This window comes from Bolinopsis microptera, chromosome 11 (genome assembly GCF_026151205.1).
Source record: "Bolinopsis microptera isolate Bmic1 chromosome 11, MBARI_Bmic_1.0, whole genome shotgun sequence".
Classification (NCBI taxonomy): Eukaryota; Metazoa; Ctenophora; class Tentaculata; order Lobata; family Bolinopsidae; genus Bolinopsis; species Bolinopsis microptera.
Genome location: NC_087082.1, coordinates 8,462,634 through 8,483,268, shown reverse-complemented (window position 1 = coordinate 8,483,268; position 20,635 = coordinate 8,462,634). Strand labels below are relative to the sequence as shown.

Here is a 20,635-nt window from a genome sequence, read left to right as displayed (position 1 = left end):
CACCGTAAATTTTTGCATAGTGGTATTTAATATATAGTTTGATAAGCATGCAAAGTTTCAGAAGATTTCAAAAAGAACTTGGATCACTACGGGACTCCAAAGTTGAAAAAAATCGTGAAAATAACAATTTTTAGTGATTTTAGCTATTTTAAATCAATTTGGGCGTGTCCCCACGTGTGCAACTTTTCGATTTTCAACTTTAAAACTAGCCTATAACACAATTTAGACCTTTAAGAAGCAAAATTGAGCTCCACAACCCAAGGGATGGCCCAACACCAGAGAATACTAATTCACAACTTTTGTGTTTTTATAAAATTATTCTTCAAAAAAGCACTAACTTCAATAGCAAATATCTTTATGAAGGAGCAAGGTAGGAAACTTTTCCCGTAGATTTTCGGAATGCTTGAACAATTATCTAAGGTGAAAATGTCCTCAGATTTTGAATAAAATTACTCCTTAATGGTGTAAAATCGATTTGAAAAGTTGTTACTTTGTCAAAAATTAAGTTTTAAAAACACTTAATTTGATGACGTCATCAAGTGATGATGATGACGTTAAATTATTTTTCAATACAATGTAAACTAAAGCTTAAACGATTATCTTTAAAACCTGTGGTTCGAGATGACTGTATCGTTTATACTTTTGGATCTACGGACACTTAAATGTAGGCTACAATTGACTGCCAAAAGCGTCTATACATACATATATACATATATACATATTTGACCAAAACCCATAATCATGGGTAGAGTGAACCGCTGCCAGTGTCTCTCTTTTCCAAACAAAAGGAAATGATATTAATTTGAGGAACCGTCCGCAAATGCAAATTGATACCGAGAATGAAATCGGTCGCTCGCTTTTCCCATTCATTCACGGCTTACGAATTGTAATAAAGCTTATTGAATGGGAAAAGCGAGCGACCGATTTCATTCTCGGTATCAATTTGCATTTGCGGACGGTTCCTCAAATTAATATCATTTCCTTTTGTTTGGAAAAGAGAGACACTGGCAGCGGTTCACTCTACCCATGATTATGGGTTTTGGTCAAATATCATCTCTTTTTGATTATAATGTCAGGATAATTTACACAGTCGAAACTTCATTAATAAAGAGGTAATTTCAACGATTTCGAAATTCTGCCTTTGAAAACGTTTCCTTGTGTTTAGGTAGGTATATCTGTCGATAACCGACTGAATATGGCACTTTTTACTCATTCAAGTTGGCATTAAATTCATATATAATGCCATTTAAATTTTAAATATTGTGGGAAAGCAGAATATATTCGAAATCACGAATGAGCAAAATTCTCACCTTTCGCACGTGCAAACTTTGAGCGGACGTTGCGTGCGCATCCAATATTGAATCACCATAAATTTTTGCATAGTGGTATTTAATATATAGTTTGATAAGCATGCAAAGTTTCAGAAGATTTCATTAAGAACTTGGATCACAACGGGACTCCAAAGTTGATAAAAATCGTGAAAATCAAAATTTTTAGTGATTTTAGCTATTTTAAATGAATTTGGGCGTGTCCCCACGTGTGCAACTTTTCGATTTTTAACTTTAAAACTAGCCTATAACACAATTTAGACCTTTAAGAAGCAAAATTGAGCTCCACAACCCAAGGGATGGCCCAACACCAGAGAATACTAATTCACAACTTTTGTGTTTTTATAAAATTATTCTTCAAAAAAGCACTAACTTCAATAGCAAATATCTTTATGAAGGAGCAAGGTAGGAAAATTTTCCGGTAGATTTTCGGAATGCTTGAACAATTATCTAAGATGAAAATGTCCTCAGATTTTGAATAAAATTACTCCTTAATGGTGTAAAATCGATTTGAAAAGTTCTTACTTTGTCAAAAATCAAGTTTTAAAAACACTTAATTTGATGACGTCATCAAGTGATGATGATGGCGTTAAATTATTTTAAAATATAATGAAAACTAAAGTTGAAACGATTATCTTTAAAACCTGTGGTTCGAGATGACTGTATCGTTTATACTTTTGAATCTACGGACACTTAAATGTAGGCTACAATTGACTGCCAATTGACTGCCAAAGCGTCTATACTATACTTCACGACAATCTGTTGTAAAACAGGGGTTCCAGAAAACCCACTTCCCGATACTGCTGAAACATGAAAAAAATTTTACAGTCGATTTGGACGAGGTCTAGACGCCCTGCAAAGTTTCAGATCTCTAACTTAATTTTAACATGGTTTTTAAGGCACCTGAATATGGCGATTTTGGGTTTTTTACCTAATTTCGTATAACATGCTGGCGCGTATTTTGCGCAAATTTCTTAAGAACCTCCACATAACTATTTCTTATTCCTGTCATCTTTAACATTGAATTAGAATGTTTTGAACTTAAATATACCTGCTGAACTACTTTCGATGAGTCTTAATGCCTGGAAAACAATAAAGGGGATATAATAGTATAGGGGGTAAATAGTGTTGTGAATATAAGGGCAACGGTTATGCTTGCCAGCATTGTGATATATACTTCACGACAATCTGTTGTAAAACAGGGGTTCCAGAAAACCCACTTGCCGATACTGCTGAAACATGAAATTTTGTTTACAGTCGATTTGGACAAGGTCTAGACGCCCTGCAAAGTTTCAGATCTCTTACTCAATTTTAACATGGTTTTTAAGGCACCTGAATATGGCGATTTTGGGTTTTTTACCTAATTTCGTATAACATGCTGGCGCGTATTTTGCGCAAATTTCTTAAAAACCTCCATATCACTATTTCTTATTCCTGTCATCTTTAACATTGAATTAGAATGTTTTGAACTTAAATATACCTGCTGAACTACTTTCGATGAGTCTTAATGCCTGGAAAACAATAAAGGGGATATAATAGTATAGGGGGTAAATAGTATTGTGAATATAAGGGCGACGGTAATGCTTGCCAGCATTGTGATAATAATATGTGATTCTACAAATAGTACATACAATAACAATATGTGATTCTACAAAAACAAAAATGTTAATTTCTGAACCCTCCTAACCCTGGTCCTCTCCTCAGATTTAGGTTGCAAGGAATGTGGCCGTGTATTCCAACACTCCATGACTCTAAAGCGACATGAACGCTACCACGAGAAGGTCCGAAACCAAACTTGCTCGGAGTGTGGAGTGGTCTTCAGATCAGAATCCTATCTCCTCAACCACCTGATCAGCAGTCACCACATCATTCCTTCTATCAGGTATTTATTTAGACAGTGTTAATGTTAGCTGTGTGGTCTTATATGACTAACTATCAAGGGTGTTCAACCTTAGATACATTTATGACTTGTGAGTTAACGTTTAAAATGCTCATTGTAATTCAAGTTAAATGTTTCTTTCGGCTTTTGGACCTAATTTTTGGAGCCAGACAGCCCAATTTGTCCTTTTAACAAATTATACTCACACTATTTTGTTTGTTTCAGAAACGATATCACAATAAAAGTTGACGAATCTGCTCGTAATGATATGAATTCACGAAGCTGTATCATCGACCTTGGAAGGAAAAGGACCAGCGGCTTCTGTCATCCCTCCAAACCACAACTAATTCCCTCCAAACCACAACTAATTCCCTCCAAACCACAACTAATTCTCTCAAAACCTACTCCTAACCCCTTGATCCACAGTACTGACACTAAACTGAAACAGGATTGTAGTCCAATCCAGCTCAAACAATCCGGCTTTAAGTTTACATCCAGTTCTAAAAATGTCCTTGAAACGAACTCCGATTATGATAAGCGTCAACACTTGAAGGTTTTACCTAAGATAGAGACATGCATTAGTTTGACGGACTCCAAAATTAGTTCCTCTAAATCTGAAGATTGCCCGGAGGAAAGTTATCTATTAGGTTTAGATCTTATAGCGATCCAAGTGGTGGTGAACTTGATGTTTATTAGTGTTAAAGATTACTGTATGAAGATGGAATTGTCAGATTGCAGGAAAGGGTTTGAAACGAATTGAAATGCTTTGTTTTTATTGAAAGAATCAGAATTTAGATCATTTTTAATACTTTATTATATGGTAAATAGATTGGGTAGCACCTTTTGCATTTTTTACTATTGGCATTGAATAGCGCGTATGTCGATGATATACGCGATGATCGACAGTCGATTATAATGTACATGGAACTCTTCTTGCTATTTTGCCGATTACCAGAAAATTAATTTTTTTTGCAGGCTGCAGTGCTTATTACATGATATTGCATGTTCGCTCCATTTAAACGTTGATTTAGATCTTGACAATAAAAATGTATGTTGATTTAAAGTTGTGTAAATGTAATAGTAAATAATTACGGAACAACATCATATTTAAATTTTAGGTTGCTGATCGCAGCTGTTTATAGTGTTAAACTTTTTATTTTCCTGTACTTTCAGTAATTACAAGGCATCTTCTATGCATAGCAGTAAGAATTAAGATAAATTTAAAACATAGTACAGTCAAACCTCCATATACTGGGCCTCTCGGGGGAAACGAAAGTCCACGGTATAGAAAAAACGGGGTGATGATTAATCACTCTACAGTCGAATGTCACGTGACTTTTTCAACCCGTTCTCTAGCTGGTCCTGAACGACTTTTCGAAATCCTAGCCCTCTAATCTGATCCCAACCCTAACCCTAACCCAATCTTTAAGAAAAGCATACACTGAAACCCTAACCCTAACGAGAAATTAGACTAACTTCCTTATACAGTCATATCACGTGATCGAGACAGTTTTTCGCCAATATCTCGTCAGGGGAGCATTTTAACCCTATGTCATGGGGGTTGATTCGGAATCAGCGTCCGAAAATACATCGATCGAAGTTGGTTTCAACTGTCGGGTGCCCTTTTAGAACAATCTCAAAGATCGACTGTAGAGTGATTTAGCACGCTCGGAAAAAACGCGTTATATAGACAGCCGACAGGTCCAACTGGTCCATGTGATCCCAATCCTCAGTATCTGAGAGTCGGTGACCTCTCAAATACCTATTAAGCGTGAAGCGTCTCCTACACAATACCCCATGCACTAGCCGCTAGGTCATTGACATTACACCCAGTTTGTTTTATAATGACGGTTCATTTTGGCGAAGGCGTCCGCGTATTTAATTTTGACCATTTTGAAGGCTGCACCGTCTTAAATTCATCAAATTTTCTGGTTTACATCCGATCTATTTTCAATTTTGAGACCTGTAGTGGCGTCTAAATTTTTTTTCCCCCGTTTAAAGGCTCCGTCTTTATAAATGATAAAGGGCGTTTTTATAAAACAAACTGAGTGTATATGCCCGTATTGTGATTCAATTTTCAACAGCTCCGAGCTCGATATGTACTCAAATCAAATATGGTTCCTTAGTCAACTCTGAACTCCCTGCCAGTATCCAGATCCATATAAGGCTAGGTGCAGTGAAGGAAGTGGTCCACAGATTGTTGATCGTGAAGATGCCTATTTCATACTTCTAAACTTCTCGAATTCAGTGGCGTAACGCTGCCCCGGCCACCCCGGCTACGCCGGGGGGCGCCACCCTCAGGGGGCGCCAAAAAGGCGCCCTTTCTCAACGAAAAGTCGCCCCTAGGTTTTTTCTTGAATTTTTCTTGAATTTTATGACCTCTCACTGAAAATAACGCCTTGGTGTATTCCCCTGTCCAATTTAGCGCTCAGTCGGTGTGAAAAAAATTTCTGGGGTCCTTTTTTTGCTCCAGGGGCGCAAAAAAGCTGTAGGGGGCGCCAAAAAAGGTACCCGACCTTTTTTTTTTTAATTTTTTTTAGGGACACAAAAAATTTGGGCGACTTTTTCGAGCCACCGGGGGGCGCCAAGTTAAATCAGCCACTAACGTTACGCCACTCACCACTGTTCTCGATAGGTTCAACAATAGCTGCAGTATTATAGGTGTGAGTAGAAGATTTTGGAATCATTATCCAGATTAGGCCAGAGTTCAGTATAGTCTTCATTCAAGAGAATAAAATATTATAAATTTAAGGAATAAGGAACATGGAGTTGACTGCGGAGATGATTGTCGATTGATGCTATGGATTCAGTTAATAATCTGGGCTACATAGAGCGCGTACTGGTCGTAGGTGCGCGGCCGGGCTAGCTAGCTAGGTTCAAGAATACGCCATGTTTATCGATAAAGCTCAGCGCGCGCTCAACAACACCGAAAATTAGGCTCAAATTTCGCGAACAGCCAATAGCCCGCCTCCGTAGCTCAAATTACATGAACGTGCCTTTGTTCAGAGTGAAAGCCGCCCTATTCGAGAGTCCCTTCCAACATTCTAAAGAGTGATAAAACATGTGATGAGAGGGAACTGTTCTTGGGAATATGGAAACCGAAGAAAATACATTAAATTAAGAGTGGCAAGTAACAGAGCGCCTCCGGCAGCACTCATGTAGCACGTGATCCACATTACATGCAGAGGAGAGGAGGAAATATCACGTGTACAGGAGTAATTAAAGAAATTAGTACACGTGACCAACTCTCACGTTACCATTGGTTACCTGATAGCACGTGGGCGAGTTCGCTAATTTGATTGGTATTAATTCAGGCAGTGTGATGTGCCAGTGAGAGTAGTGTATTCTGGTACATGTGGGAGCCGACAGGAGCACTAAAAACACCCACTGAGATCTTATCTGAACTATTACGTCGCCAACCAGAAAAACTTATATTATCCACAGAGAGAGAGACAAGGTTCGTTTTAATTAACGATGGTCGATGAGTTCTACGATTTTTGATAACAAATACTTCAAAGAGACAAGGTTTTCTGTGATTCATTAAAAATAAAAGTTTCAATCAAATTAGAACGGTCCATAACTGCCATTATCAATCCAGGAAACTTTGTTAGGCCCAGTGTCTTCCTTTAAAAAATCTCCGCGTAGCACCACATAATATGGAGAAATTTAATTCAAAATAAAATGATACAGGCTTGTGAGTAAAACATTTTACGAAGTGCTGAGAATTAATAAACTAATGCTACTCCCTGAAAAACATATATTTAATGAGTTAGGCTCTCTCTCAATCGGGTAAATTAGTGACGTCATAATATGTGTCGTGGGAATAAATCATTATCAGAGCAGTGAAGCAGGCCAAACTTCGAGATTGGGAAACGTAACATGCGCGTTACAAATCGATTTAAAATGTTGTAAAAAGATTATAAAAAATAAATAAAAGTTGTGATCGCATCATGGGCACTGCATTAAGATGACGTATGCTGCATTAATTAAGATTTTACTGGCTGTTTCAAGAAAGTCTGTATCAATAATTTGGTCAAATGACCTTCTAATACTCTATAACTGATAATTAACGGCAAAAAAATTAGAAAATCCCAGTAATGTATGTACTTAATAAATTTGCAAATCCTGGCGTTTTAGTACCTCAAAAAGGGGAAACTTGGTCAACATAATTACAAGGATTTAAGAGATATTACAAAACATCAATAAATTTAACCTTTTAACAATGCCTTATCAAAGTACACGGTTCCGGTCTCTGCAATAATTTAAAAGTAAAGAATCTTTTTCACACGTTTAACAAATAATATGCTAATAAAACATGGTCGGTATCGTAATCATTACTGTTACCAATTTAATAATTATGTTTAAATAACAGCTCAAAACACATGGTTACAGATAAAATATATTATTATAATCAACACAGATAACTATAAAACGTCTATTTAATGTCTGAAAATTTAGACCGGTTTCTGATATATCAATCCATACGTTTAGATTCCCGTTTCATCATCAGAAACACTGACAATCTGACCAAATCTAATTTGTCACACGTGACGCAGCACGTGACAATCTGACCAATATTTCACACGCGACGCAGCACGTGTAACCCATAATGTCATCATGTGTAGAGAACATCTTGTACACTGTACAATCCTTATCTTATCTCTGAAATATCTTGAACTCTGTAGAGTGTGAGGAATGTGTCCCTCTAGCGAGGGAGGCGCCGTTGCTTCGATACTTTATCTTCCAAAATCTTCCCACGCTAAACGGCTCTGAAAATGGGGGTTGTTAAATTGAATAGCTTACTTCCAAAACAAAAGGAATAGTTATTTCACACTAACTTAAACATATCAACACTAATTGGGCGACGCGCTGGTACCTTAGATCAACATCCACTTTAAGGTACCATGTGTGTTGTGTGCAGGTAAATTTCAGCTACAACCGCAAAACAAGAGCTTAAAAACAAGCATCAAGATTTTAATCTAAATGCACGTGTTAAAATACACGTGCAGATAAGAACAACGCGAATGCTGGAAAATAAAGACTGGGACTCACTGGTATAGACTTGTTCACGTCTTTAGAACCGTATTGTTTTACACCTTTGTGCGCGAACACGGGGTCATCTTGTCGCACGTGCTTTGCGTTGCTGAAATAATAATAGTAAGTTGAGCTGAAAAATAAGTTCAACAATAAATTGCTGAAATAACAATATTATCAAGACATAAAATGAATAATAAGTTACTGAAATAAGAGTGATGAGTTGCTGAAATAATGATAACAATCATAAGTCACTAAGTTTGACGGCACTTTACAGCCTGCTCGAATCTTTATTTTCCTTTCAGTGCGCTAAAATATGCCGGAAATCAATAGTATTTACAATTGGAGGCATGCATATTTCATAAACATCCAGCTACAGCGGCGTGCGATGCTCGTGTGTTAATTTCCTTACAGATTATACTACACCCACTTAACAAACAATAACAAGTCAGGATTGCACTACACTGTAATATAATAGTGTATAATACAATAGTGTATTTATTATTTAATATGAAATTGTTTAATGAAATAGTGTTATATAATAATAGTGAAATAGTACAATGTAAACTGAACTGTAACATACTGTAATATACTAGAGACCCCTCTAGAAACAATTTCATTATCTTTTCTAAATAAAATCGCGCTTTATCACAACCGTAATATGTAAATTGAACAGCAGTAAGCTTTGCATTAAACTAAACTGTGATAAATTGGGTTTAAATATGAACAAATGCAACATTTTGTATTGAGCCACATTACTCGCACCGTTTTGACATTTTGAGCATATTTTGCACGTACATATTATTATTAATAAGACAGACAATATACACGCACAATGTATATCCTACACTATTACAAATACAATGTATTCTTTACGGTCAAATAATGTAAAATACCAGTAAATGACAAATATGTACATTGTACTTGTAAGTTCTTAAGTGCATTATGTTTTGCGGGGGCAGAAATAGTCGCCAGATAATTTAAATAATAGCGAAATACTAGTGAAACAATAGTGAAACAATAGTGAAATAGTGAAATACTAGCAGTTACCTGATAACGAGAGAAGGAGAGGGAACAGTACTGTTATTCTCTGAAGCTACAGTACTGTAGTAAACTGGTTGAGGTTGGGTCTGTGTGACAGTGTACCTGTCAGAGGCCGGCTGTAATACAAGGTTATGTTAGATAGCGGTGTACACTAGTGTATAGTGTATACACTGTTCACAATGTATACAGATAGCGGTGTACACTAGTGTATAGTGTATACACTGTTCACAATGTATACAGATAGCGGTGTACACTAGTGTATAGTGTATACACTCTTCACAATGTATACAGTATACAAAGTGTATACAGTGTATTAACAATGTGTAAACTAAACACGTGTAAAAATGCAAATCTATACACTATACAGTGTATATGTTGTATAATGTATATACTATATAGTGTATATTACACATGGCATTAAAACGTGGAAAGATTAGATTTGGTATTCATGAATACCAAATTTTTTTCCAAGTTACTATGTTATTACTATGTAATAACTTAATATGTATGAATAGTTGGAGTATGTGACATATGCCGCAGGGGCCAGTTAGTGTGAGTTTAAAGTAAAATTTCGGCACTATAATTAGTTTGATGAAGACATTGCTCGATGAGGTTTAAACCCAATTTACCCAAATGTCGGTAATCATTTGTAATGTTACATTTATTATCCGAATTTTGTCACAACAGTGGTTTAAACGTGTGTTAACTTCTAAATCTAACGTGTGTTAAACTGTTAAGATGATTTGAATGGTTCATATGCATCTAATGCTAGAGAGTACACATGCATTTTACACGCCAAGTTTCGTTGAATAATCAAAAATATTGAGAGGAATAAAAATCGGCTATTAACTATGATCTGCCAAGTCTACCAATTAACTAATTAACTAATTGACTAATTTATAAGTTACCTGTCTGAACATCTGTGTAGCTACAGGTTGCAGATGAACAAGAGAGTTGTTAGAATGGGTCATGTGATTCAGCTTGCTCCGATCAGCCGGCATTATCCTCAGACCCTGAAATGAATAAATTATAAGTAATTACACACTTACACTATCATACACACGATTAATTATTGAGAATTAAGTAATTATTTATACATTAATATGGTAGTTACACCCCCTGCTAAATCGGTATATTATATATAACTCTGCACCCGTGTCAATATGTTCATTATATGCAAGCCTCTTGATTTATAATGGTATGTGTGATAATAATATGTCGACACAACACATTTGTATAGTAGAGTCCTTAACCGGTGAACCGGCAGCTAAATTAACTTATTGACACAGAGATATCACATTTACATATTATGTTAGCACATCGTTAGTATATAATAAAATAACATTATATGACTGTTTGTGCGTCTGTCTAACATAAAGGTGTAATGTTGTGTACTACACATTTTAAATGTTCTAGATAACGAATATAAGACTTCTCTAGAAGTTGTGAGTATTGTGGTGGTACTTAATGTGGGGGAATTCTGAAACACTGTTTCAGAAAAGTGGGGGAATTCTGAAACACTGTTTCAGAAAACTAAATGGGTGTAACGAATTTTAAATACATTTAAATGGATTTAAGTTAATAAGTTATACTTATCGTGGAGTATTAGTGGTGCTGTATATTGATATGGTTGGTCAAAGTATTAAGAGATGTCAGTAATGGATACGTACGTTAGGCAACAATAGTATCCTTGATATTTTATGCATTATACATACTACTCATTATACATCGTGAATAGTAGTTTCAACTTTTGAACAAATCGAAAACGTTTATATTCCTGTACAATAAAACTGGCATGTTTATTTAAATTTGTGTTCTGAGCCAATACATTTATTCTGCAGAATAAAAGACACGTATTACAACAACCCACTATTCCCGTACTCGACAGTTAAACTTAACCAGACATAACAAACTGTTTAACCATATTTTAAGGACAACCAACCCAACCAGGACTCCCTCACACACGCCAACTGACTTTTCCGAGTTAGTGTAACAAGTTCCGAGTTAGTGTAACAAGTTCCGAGTTAGTGTAACAATGCCAGGTTTAGCCATGTTACTGTTCTTGGTTGTGGTGTTGGTGGAGGGGGTTGGTAGTGTGGATCTGATGAGCTACTCCTGCATGAATACCACCTCTACTTTTGATAATGTAACCCTCCATATTCATAACGAGTTCAGGGCTTATCATGATAACACAAGCGATCTATGTATCAATCAGGAACTGGTGAGCCTTCATTTTGACTTGGCTGGATGTTTAATTTGTCATTTACATATCATTATCTTAAATCATGAAATGAGGCATTATGCAAGGGCACAAGAGTCCAAGTCATATCAATAACATATCATTACAGGTCAAGGAATTATTTTTCTAACTTTTAACTTTAAAATTCGTGAACATTTGGAATATCTAAATTTCAGAAAGATTCGGCAGAAACTTACGCAAATACCCTGGCTGAACTAGACTCTCAGGCAACAGACATAAGCTATTTCCAACATGATCCCACTAATATGCTAGAAGGTTTGCAAGTTACGATGTCATAATGTTACGTTACCATGGCGTCATAATGTTACGTTTTCATTAAGTTTACTGTCCCACACAAGAATGCCTCTTGTTTCACACAATCTGCATAATTGCACGTGCTGAAAGAGAAACCCCCTCCTCACGTGCAGACTAACAGAGAAATGCCTGCAGGAGAGAACCTGTGTAGAGTGAACAAGAAAATGCTGCTACATCAGGGAGCAGCACACTGCGTGGAGAAGTGCACTAACGCCTGGTACTCGGACGAGGAGCCACTCTTTAACTACATGTTCAAGGAGGAGCAGTTCAACCCTACTGAAACTGTGAGTGTTGGGCAAATGGGGCATTTCTGGGGGGTTTTCAGGGGGGCATTTCTGGGGGGTTTTTCAAGGGATTTTATATGGCAGGAATATGTTTTTTAAATTGGACTTTATCAGGAGTATTTGATTTGAGACAACACTTTTCGCAGTCTGCCATTATAGACATCAGTTTTTTATTCAAATTAACACATAAGGACTCTATTTAAGCTGTAATGAGATATGCAGTTGAATTGTTGCTCTTCGACAGGTGGGTCACTTTACAGCACTAGTGTGGAGAGAAACAACAGCTGTGGGATGTGCTGTGGCACAGGGGGCACATGGTGCATATGTAGTCTGCAGATACTATCCACCTGTAAGTAGATATTATCGGCCCGTACGTAGAGATAGTGTTATCTGTTCTAGTTATGTAATATGTAGTAATGTAATCCCTTCTGGGAGAGTGTCGTTGTCAATTTCGACACCTACGTAACAATTTTAGGGTGGGAATTGGGAATTTGCTAGCATAGTGACCAGAGTTACCTTACAATTTGCCAGCATAGTGACCGGAGTTACTTTACAATTTGCCAGCATAGTGACCGGAGTTACTTTACAATTTGCCAGCATAGTGACCAGAGTTACTTTACAATTTGCCAGCATAGTGACCGGAGTTACTTTACAATTTGCCAGCATAGTGACCAGAGTTACTTTACAATTTGCCAGCATAGTGACCGGAGTTACTTTACAATTTGCCAGCATAGTGACCGGAGTTTATTTACAATTTGCATGGTGTTACTATGATAGTAACTGTAACAAATCTATCTATTGCAGGGTAACGTGCTATATGAATATGAAACCAACATCGGTAACAAAATCAGTGACGAAGCTGATGATGACAAGTGACAACCCCCTCTTACAACCCCCTCTTACATACCCCTCTCTCGACTCTCTTTACAATTACTACTCACGTTTTGTGTACCCCCGCAGTAACACTAACCATCTTTTACTGATATCTATTTAATATTTTAACATTTACGTCACTACCTCACAACCGAGTTTAATTCTTCTGTACTCTATAAAAAGCAAAGAACAAAGGCGGTGATCTGTAAGATGTATTATAAACAGTGTTCTCTGGTCCCGTGTAGTAATAGGGACAATGTTCAGTTTAATAATACCGAGTCATATTAATGACATGTAGTAATATTAATGACAGATGTTCTAAAGTTCATTAAATATCACAACGATATCTCGCGTTCTAGTGGGAGACTGGCACACAGCTGCTCTCTGTGTAAATCAGTTTTATCATGTTGAGATGATCTGTTGTGATTTTATACAGCATATCATAGCTGTTAGCTTTTAGTTTGATGGCTAAACTATTGATTGAAATATCATTAATACTTATGCGGACTTACCCAAAATATGCAATAATATGCAACGTTTAAAAACCATTATACAGAAATTTACATAATAGCATTGTGAAACATCAAGTCACACAAAATGCCCGCTAAGTATAACAGTCTACACTCAATTTTAATACGATAATAACTTAATTACTGATGCTAATTAACGAGTTGACTAATTAAAATAGGCAGATAATATGATAAAGAGATAACAGAAGAGCCAAGCTGGTTGTCAAGGTGATTAGGGAACCATTAAAGTGAAATCTAAATCTGGTCTTTGTTTGAAACGGCCGGAGTTAATAGTTGATAAGTGGTGAGTCAGTAGTCACTAGTATAGCCGAGTATAGTAGGATAAAGTCTTTAAGTAGCTTACAATGAGGGTAAGTGGTCGTTTAAAAAGTTCGTTTACTTCGTTTTTAGAACAATCACTAAATTTGTGTCATCAGTTATTATGAGACAATAAAAGGATCGTATTTAAAACTAAATTGGTCCCCAAACTGAGATCACCAAGTTGAACAATCGGCTTAGAATATTAGGAACGTTTATTATGTCATTTAGCATCTTAAACTTTAAAAGTTGTACAAGTGTCAGGTCTAGGTCGTTTTAGTGACTTCATTCATTAAAAAGTCGTGCCACTGTTCAACTGTTAAACCGCTCGTAAATTTGAAAAATACATTTAAAAAATCTAAACTAGCTCAGACGAATAGCGAAACCAATTGATCAGCTCAAAAAAGTAGTTCTCTAACAAAATTTAAACGCTCTGTGATTGGACAATTGGTGAGATTCGGAGCCTTTGATTGGACGACTTAAACGGGACTATTACTCTAACACACCGACCATAATATCTTAACAGTTAACATACCATGATGTTGTTGTTCTGGTTGTTGTTGGAGATCTGGTTGTTGATGGCCTGTAGGTGTCTCCCCGTGTTGTTGCTGCTGTTGTTGCTGCTGTTGCTACTGTTAGGGTTGGGGGTGTGGTTCATTGCCTGCACGATGCTCTGAGTCACGGTGTGTGCTAGGCTACTGCTCGCTGGGGAACTGAAACAAGGGTTTTTAGTATAATTTAGTTATATTTAGTACAATTTAGTACAATTCGAAATATAATTCAAATATTTTACAAGATTTAAAATCGCATGACTACCCCATCCCTCTACTAAAAATACATTACATTTACACATATTATATTATCGTAACAGTCCCTTATTTTGACACTAATTTGGCCTTGACAGACTCATAAACTGCTGACCATTAATCTTATTCTTAATGTAACCTTACAGCTACAATTATTACTGCACACTAATCACCAGCATGTAGTTATCCTTGAGTATCGCTTAATGGTGAAATTTAGGGACTTGACAGATGACAGATCGCTGGAATGTCAAATATTCGATTCTAATGACATTATATGTGACAGTATGGACTTAGTGAAATTAGAAAATTTCGTATGCGAGCCGTTGAAAGCGGCTCCGACGTTGAAGAGATGCTAATAGTGATAAAATTAACAGGGAGACTTATGATACTTTATAGAAGAATGTGGTATTAACACATAACACGGGACTCCAGTCTACGCTATTATATTGTGTTGTTTAAGTCGCATCAGTGGGAGATCAAAGTTAAAATATGTTAAAATCAGAAATTTACAACGCCCCCATATTTATTTCCAAGGCACTCAGTTGTGTTCTGTGGAACTAAGACATTGGCCCTTACCCACTTACCACATGAAGTGATATAAACTGACAGGCACGGGATGCACTTATTGCACATGTAGCACGCACTTCAACACTAGACTGATTCCAACTTTAATTAAAGTCTCTGTAATTCGACTTACAAGGTCAGTTAAGGTCAGTTAACGAAGGCAGCTCTGAAGGAGACCAGGAAAATTTAAAAACCATTACCAGGCCAGTTACCAGGCCAAAGGTTAAACTTACAAGAAGTTGGCAAAATAAACCATGCAACTAGTAAGATTTACTACTTACTACTTGCTAAATTGAGGAGAAAGGGAGTCTCACCCACCCCCACCTCGAATCTCACCTGAACTGGGAGGTCATGAGAGCACTGATCTGGTTCATACCCTCAGCAGCAGCCAGGGTACCCAGGTTCTCCGGCCTCACTTGGAGGGGGCGCTGTACTGAGATGGTCGGTGACTTGTTGTTACCCGACATTGTGGCGTCTGAGAGCTGGGGAGAATGTTGGGTTAGGTGAAATATAGCTGGAGAGACAGTGAAATTAAGTGAAATATAGCTAAGAGTGAAGTTAGGTTAAAATGATCAAAGGGTAAAATTTCATCCAATCATTCCGAAGTGTGTGCGCGTATTTCGGGTTGATTTTGTCAAACATTTGCCAGGAGAATTAAAGTCAGGAGAAGTCAGGAGCTTCATCTCAACACCACTACGGTGAGGTAATCAAGTGTTAACATTGAGCATGTGTAAACCAACGGGGAGGCGGTGCAAACCCTTCAAGTGATTCACAGATACACAACAGACCAACTGCTACTCAGTTATCAGCATTTAGATTAACGTGTAAAATGTTCCATGTTAAGATGTAATTTATATAATTTATAAACTATAATTGTAATAATTATCTAGCTGTATCTTTCAACAAACATTCCTAAGAATTAAGTTCCTAACTTATATTGAACTATAAAATTTTCAAAGAAAACCCTGAAGAACCTCAGTCCTAGGAATTCTAACCTTCTCGGGACTGCCACCAGCCTCTGATTCTGACCCCGGTAACCCAGCTAGAAAACGTCCGCCATTATTCCGACTTCTTCTCAGTGCGTGCTGATGTCTTGATTCGTGTAAGTATTTCTGTGGAGAAGGTTGTATTAAGTAAATATTAATATGGGATCATGTTCATATTAAACCAAGATTGATGTAATCCAATATTAAATGTATTCGGTTTCTCTAGAATGTGTAGTTTGAGTAGGTAGCAGCGAGATATCTGTAAAATTATTAACCTATTTTAGACTTTTAGAACGACTTAAAAATCAAATAAACCATCAAAATTAACTACACTATAAACCTGGCGACTCTTGGGTATCTTGCCCTGAGCTTCTAGCCGGGCACGCTGTTGTCGCCTCTTCATGATCCGGTGATACTGTTTGGCATTCACGTACAGCGGCTCATCGTTATCAACATTGGATACGATGTTACTCTGAAAGTGGCACTGTGTTACCTGGTATGATAAGAGGACCTGTGGAATTTACCAATATAAACACTGTCACAAGACTGCGGCTGAGATTAACAGGAAATTCTCTAGATCACATCGTAGGCTGAGATTTTTTTCGGAAAAAGTGGACCAAGGGTGGTCATTGAATTCAACTACAAGGAAGCTCGTGGAATAATTGCGATTCTAAATAGATGGGAGGGGATTAACAATCAGCTTCCAGCATTGACCTATCAAAACACAGAATCACTGTCACGTGTCGAAACAAATATGGTCACATTCCAGATCTATATATTGATTTACGGGAGGGAAGTGATACTTTGCTGATACATACCATACAATAAACAAATTGCTATTATATGCCGAATCAATCTCTAGCATCACATCCCTCTCATAGCCAAATTCAATAAAGAGTCCAAATCTGGTCTAAAGATCCCTGTTGTAAGAACGGACTGTCAGAAGTGGAACAAGCTCGACCAGTGAACAGCTTGATTGTAATGACTTTCAGGGACCAGGGTCCTGGCACTGTTCCGGCACTGTCCTGGCACTGTTTCCGGCACTGTTCCGGCACTGTTCCGGCACTGTCCTGGCACTGTCCTGGCACTTACCCAAACATAATGGAAAGAAGACATTCCGTCAGATTGCCGTCGAATAGAAGAACTAGGTTTATTCCACGAATAACGCCATTAACAATAATAACACACCAATAAAGACGGAGTTACCAAATTTGCGGGGTTTAGTGTCAATTAACCGTATATTAATTAGTTTATAAGATAAGATTACCCTTATATGCACTTGTCATAGAGGTGAACTTTCAGTTAATCTAATCTGATAAGCATGTAGAAGAGAAGTTCATGTAAATTTGATATGCATGTAGAGTACAGAGCGACATTGCTTTATTGCATGACAGTCTCGGAGGGAGACGTGAGAGATATTGTACACAATGTACTTTCATTACATTTCATTTTAACACAAGACACTGTTTGATGGAATATCCCAGATGTCACAACACCTGTAACACCTGTGTGATGCCGTGATGGTGGTCTGGTGCAGCTGTTCGGAGACACTCCAGAACAGAGTGTGTGTGACATTGAGAGTTAATTATGTTATGTAAATTGTAAACTATATAATTTAGTTATTTTTAACGCGTCTGCTATAGTTTTTCACTATTTCAGATGTGAGGGACGGGCCGGGTTCTACCTTGTCGCTCACAAAGGTCGTGGTTACATCAAGAGGCAATAGTGTTTTCCATCTTAAGAGTTAAGATAGTGAGCCTTTTGTATTACTGCAATCCTAGAGTAAAATGATGCACACCCATGGTCCACTATTTCATTAACGGGGGATAAAGGAATAAAATGCCTGAATAGGTATGTTATTGGGTTGGGACAGGCCTTGATCATACCATATTCGGGTAAAACTTCCAGGTTGGTAAAAGATACTGCATAAGGAGTCAATTCGAGGGGTAATTCCAATACCCTAAAACTGAGTAAGGTATCAGTCGGTACTGAACCACTTGTAAAGCTGAGTAATTAATTACATTAACAAATTAATTAATATAAATATACTCGGGGTCTGAGTAAGATTTACCTCTTGAGCTCCTCCGATTAACTGGGACAAAAAGACCATCATATCATTCGAATATCACGCACAGTATGACACATATACTCAATATTGTGTATATTGCAACTGTAAGTGTTTTGTAAGAGGTTAGTGTCAAACAGGAACAATCTGAGCTTGAATCTTTATAATAAGGAGACAGGTTGGACTTTCTCCTTGTAATAAGGAGACAGGTTGGACTTTCTCCTTGTAATAAGGAGGCAGGTTGGACTTTCTCCTTATATTAAGGAGACAGGTTGGACTTTCTCCTTGTAATAAGGATACAGGTTGGACTTTCTCCTTGTAATAAGGAGACAGGTTGGACTTAATCCTTATATTAAGGAGACAGGTTGGACTTTCTCCTTGTAATAAGGAGACAGGTTGGACTTTCTCCATGTAATAAGGAGACAGGTTGGACTTTCTCCTTATATTAAGGAGACAGGTTGGACTTTCTCCTTATAATAAGGAGACAGGTTGGACTTTCTCCTTGTAACAAGGAGACAGGTTGGACTTTCTCCTTGTAATAAGGAGACAGGTTGGATTATTTTCTCCTTAGAGAAAGGAGATATGTTGGCATTCTAGAAAATTCAGGCACGGGCCAGGATTGTATTACAGCATACACCGCTAAAGTGCACGATTGTTAAAACTAACATTTCAAGATTGACAAGGATGTGTTAGAGTTTAAAAAGCATGGAGTACCGGGCCAGAAGAAAGTTTCATTTTACAAACACATACGATAAAGTTTAAACTCTGGGACACACACATTCTGAGTAACAGCACAGCTGTTCTGGCTTTTAATTATGCATTTTGGAAAGCTCAGTGGTGAACCAAAGTAAGGATTCAAACAAAAGAGAAAACAAAGACAATAAGTCACTTGACCAAATGACAAACCACAGAGGCCAAAACGAAGATAATCGGTTCAGTGACCAGCTTGTATAGTATGAGGTCACAGAAAATGCCGTAATTTCACACATAATCGTACCCTGCTTGCTACAGCTCACACACTGAACAACGTCATACTCAGAACACAATTTGGTTCAAGAGTAAGGTAAGATTGGAGACATCCGGGCGCCGTGTGACGACACTACAATTTGAATGATACTCATGAGTAGTTGGCAGACGGCTTTGAAATCCAAGAACACTACATTTGATAAGAGATGTATTTTGATTTTTAGGTGGACACTTTTGGATCTGAATGATGTAACTGAGAATAGCGTCGTACAAAATATCCCAAATATAACATCAACAATGAACACTTGGTTGAATAAGAAAGTGCTGCCATTCAATGTATAGACAAGTTGACAGAACATAAAGAATATGATTAACATGCTTCTGGTCCGGAGGTTAAATGAATCAAGATACAATTCGGCCATATCTGACCACGTGGACACAAAAGTTAAACGTGAAGTGGAGATCCCACACAATGAATTACAAATCGTACACAAACGTGTAAACAATTGGCTGTTAACTGTTGCGCTTAATGGATCCGTTATCCCATTATTCACCTGAATAAGGCTATTATCGATGGTTCCCGCCAAAGGAACGGCCACGGCGGTATTGGAGGCTGTTAGCATCGCCAACTGTTGGCCGGTGGCTGAGTTGGGATCGATGATGGCATAGATCTGTCTCTGTGATGGATCACTGCCAGTTGTTTGGAACAGTTGCAACTGATCAGCCCCAGTTCCATTACCGATTATCTGAACTGCAGTGAGATTCTGAAAAGTTCCGGCGGTCCCGGCGACTCTGACGTAATTAACGGGAGGTTGAGCTTCTCGACAGCTCTCTGTCATTACTTTGCACCCGATCTAAATTTTGTCCAGATCTAAACAAATATCCCTCCTCCAGGGCAGAATAACTCTGATTGTACAATGCACTACAAACTACAAACTGCTATTGGCTAAACACAACTCAGCCGCACAATCACAGAGAGCACGGCAAGGGCTCTCTCGACACACGTGACTAAATTGAGCCGTATATGGAATAATTGCACTTCCTTAGTGGGCGAGTTAGGCACTCCTGCGCAACACGTTTTTTATTCAATATCTTGTGAGCCGCGCGTAATATAATGCGCGGCGCTTACATGTTACATGACATGACGTACAATAATGAATATAATAAGTAGCTGGCTAATAAATATAGTTATATAAGTAATAAATAATAGTCTGATGAGGAAGTCAGAAATAAAACATATTATTACAGAAATTAAGCAATCAGTTTCCACTACTTATCAATATCAGCACTCTAAATCACTGCGTATGTCACATTTGTAGGTTTACAACCTACCAGGACGCGCACCGAGTTGGACTTGTCGACGGTCCCAATATTGAATATATGGAACAGATATTTTACGAGTATCACCCGTTTAATGTCACATGC

The 20,635-nt window shown here is 37.5% G+C and overlaps 3 protein-coding genes across 4 annotated transcripts in view; 2 read left to right on the top strand and 1 right to left on the bottom strand.

Annotated features, from left to right (window-relative positions):
- Nucleotides 1–4,344, top strand: part of LOC134823316 (SH3 and PX domain-containing protein 2B-like) — a 38,592-nt gene extending 34,248 nt beyond the window's left edge. The window contains exons 17-18 of the mRNA XM_063834738.1: nucleotides 3,033–3,210; nucleotides 3,433–4,344. The gene's annotated coding sequence lies outside the window, so the exon portion shown is untranslated. The remainder of the gene's footprint in view (nucleotides 1–3,032; nucleotides 3,211–3,432) is intronic.
- Nucleotides 4,345–6,733: 2,389 nt separating this feature from the next.
- Nucleotides 6,734–20,234, bottom strand: LOC134823027 (nuclear transcription factor Y subunit alpha-like). 2 transcript variants are annotated; one of them, XM_063834346.1, is made up of 9 exons: nucleotides 19,765–20,234; nucleotides 16,520–16,651; nucleotides 16,189–16,305; nucleotides 15,530–15,675; nucleotides 14,359–14,536; nucleotides 10,194–10,298; nucleotides 9,292–9,401; nucleotides 8,260–8,350; nucleotides 6,734–7,976 (listed from the first exon to the last, which is right to left on the bottom strand). In XM_063834346.1, exons 1-9 carry the CDS (start codon nucleotides 20,047–20,049, stop codon nucleotides 7,944–7,946), a joined length of 1,197 nt encoding a protein of 398 aa, XP_063690416.1. In that variant the 5' UTR covers nucleotides 20,050–20,234; the 3' UTR covers nucleotides 6,734–7,943. The 2 variants fall into 2 exon arrangements, with proteins under 2 accessions (XP_063690416.1, XP_063690417.1); XM_063834347.1 differs by lacking the exon at nucleotides 19,765–20,234 and adding an exon at nucleotides 18,251–18,382.
- Nucleotides 11,235–13,147, top strand: LOC134823322 (Golgi-associated plant pathogenesis-related protein 1-like). The gene is made up of 5 exons (XM_063834745.1): nucleotides 11,235–11,506; nucleotides 11,701–11,800; nucleotides 11,975–12,123; nucleotides 12,368–12,472; nucleotides 12,928–13,147. Exons 1-5 carry the CDS (start codon nucleotides 11,321–11,323, stop codon nucleotides 12,997–12,999), a joined length of 612 nt encoding a protein of 203 aa, XP_063690815.1. The 5' UTR covers nucleotides 11,235–11,320; the 3' UTR covers nucleotides 13,000–13,147.
- Nucleotides 20,235–20,635: the final 401 nt, after the last annotated feature.

Coding starts and splice junctions, on each gene's coding strand:
- LOC134823322 (XM_063834745.1), top strand. CDS start 11,321: ATGCCAGGTTTAGCCATGTTACTGTTCTTGGTTGTGGTGTTGGTGGAG. Junction 11,507..11,700: donor TATGTATCAATCAGGAACTG/GTGAGCCTTCAT, acceptor TCTAAATTTCAG/AAAGATTCGGCAGAAACTTA. Junction 12,124..12,367: donor AGTTCAACCCTACTGAAACT/GTGAGTGTTGGG, acceptor GCTCTTCGACAG/GTGGGTCACTTTACAGCACT.
- LOC134823027 (XM_063834346.1), bottom strand. CDS start 20,049: ATGACAGAGAGCTGTCGAGAAGCTCAACCTCCCGTTAATTACGTCAGA. Junction 15,676..16,188: donor CTGGTGGCAGTCCCGAGAAG/GTTAGAATTCCT, acceptor CATTCTCCCCAG/CTCTCAGACGCCACAATGTC. Junction 10,299..14,358: donor ACCAGAACAACAACATCATG/GTATGTTAACTG, acceptor TATTCATTTCAG/GGTCTGAGGATAATGCCGGC.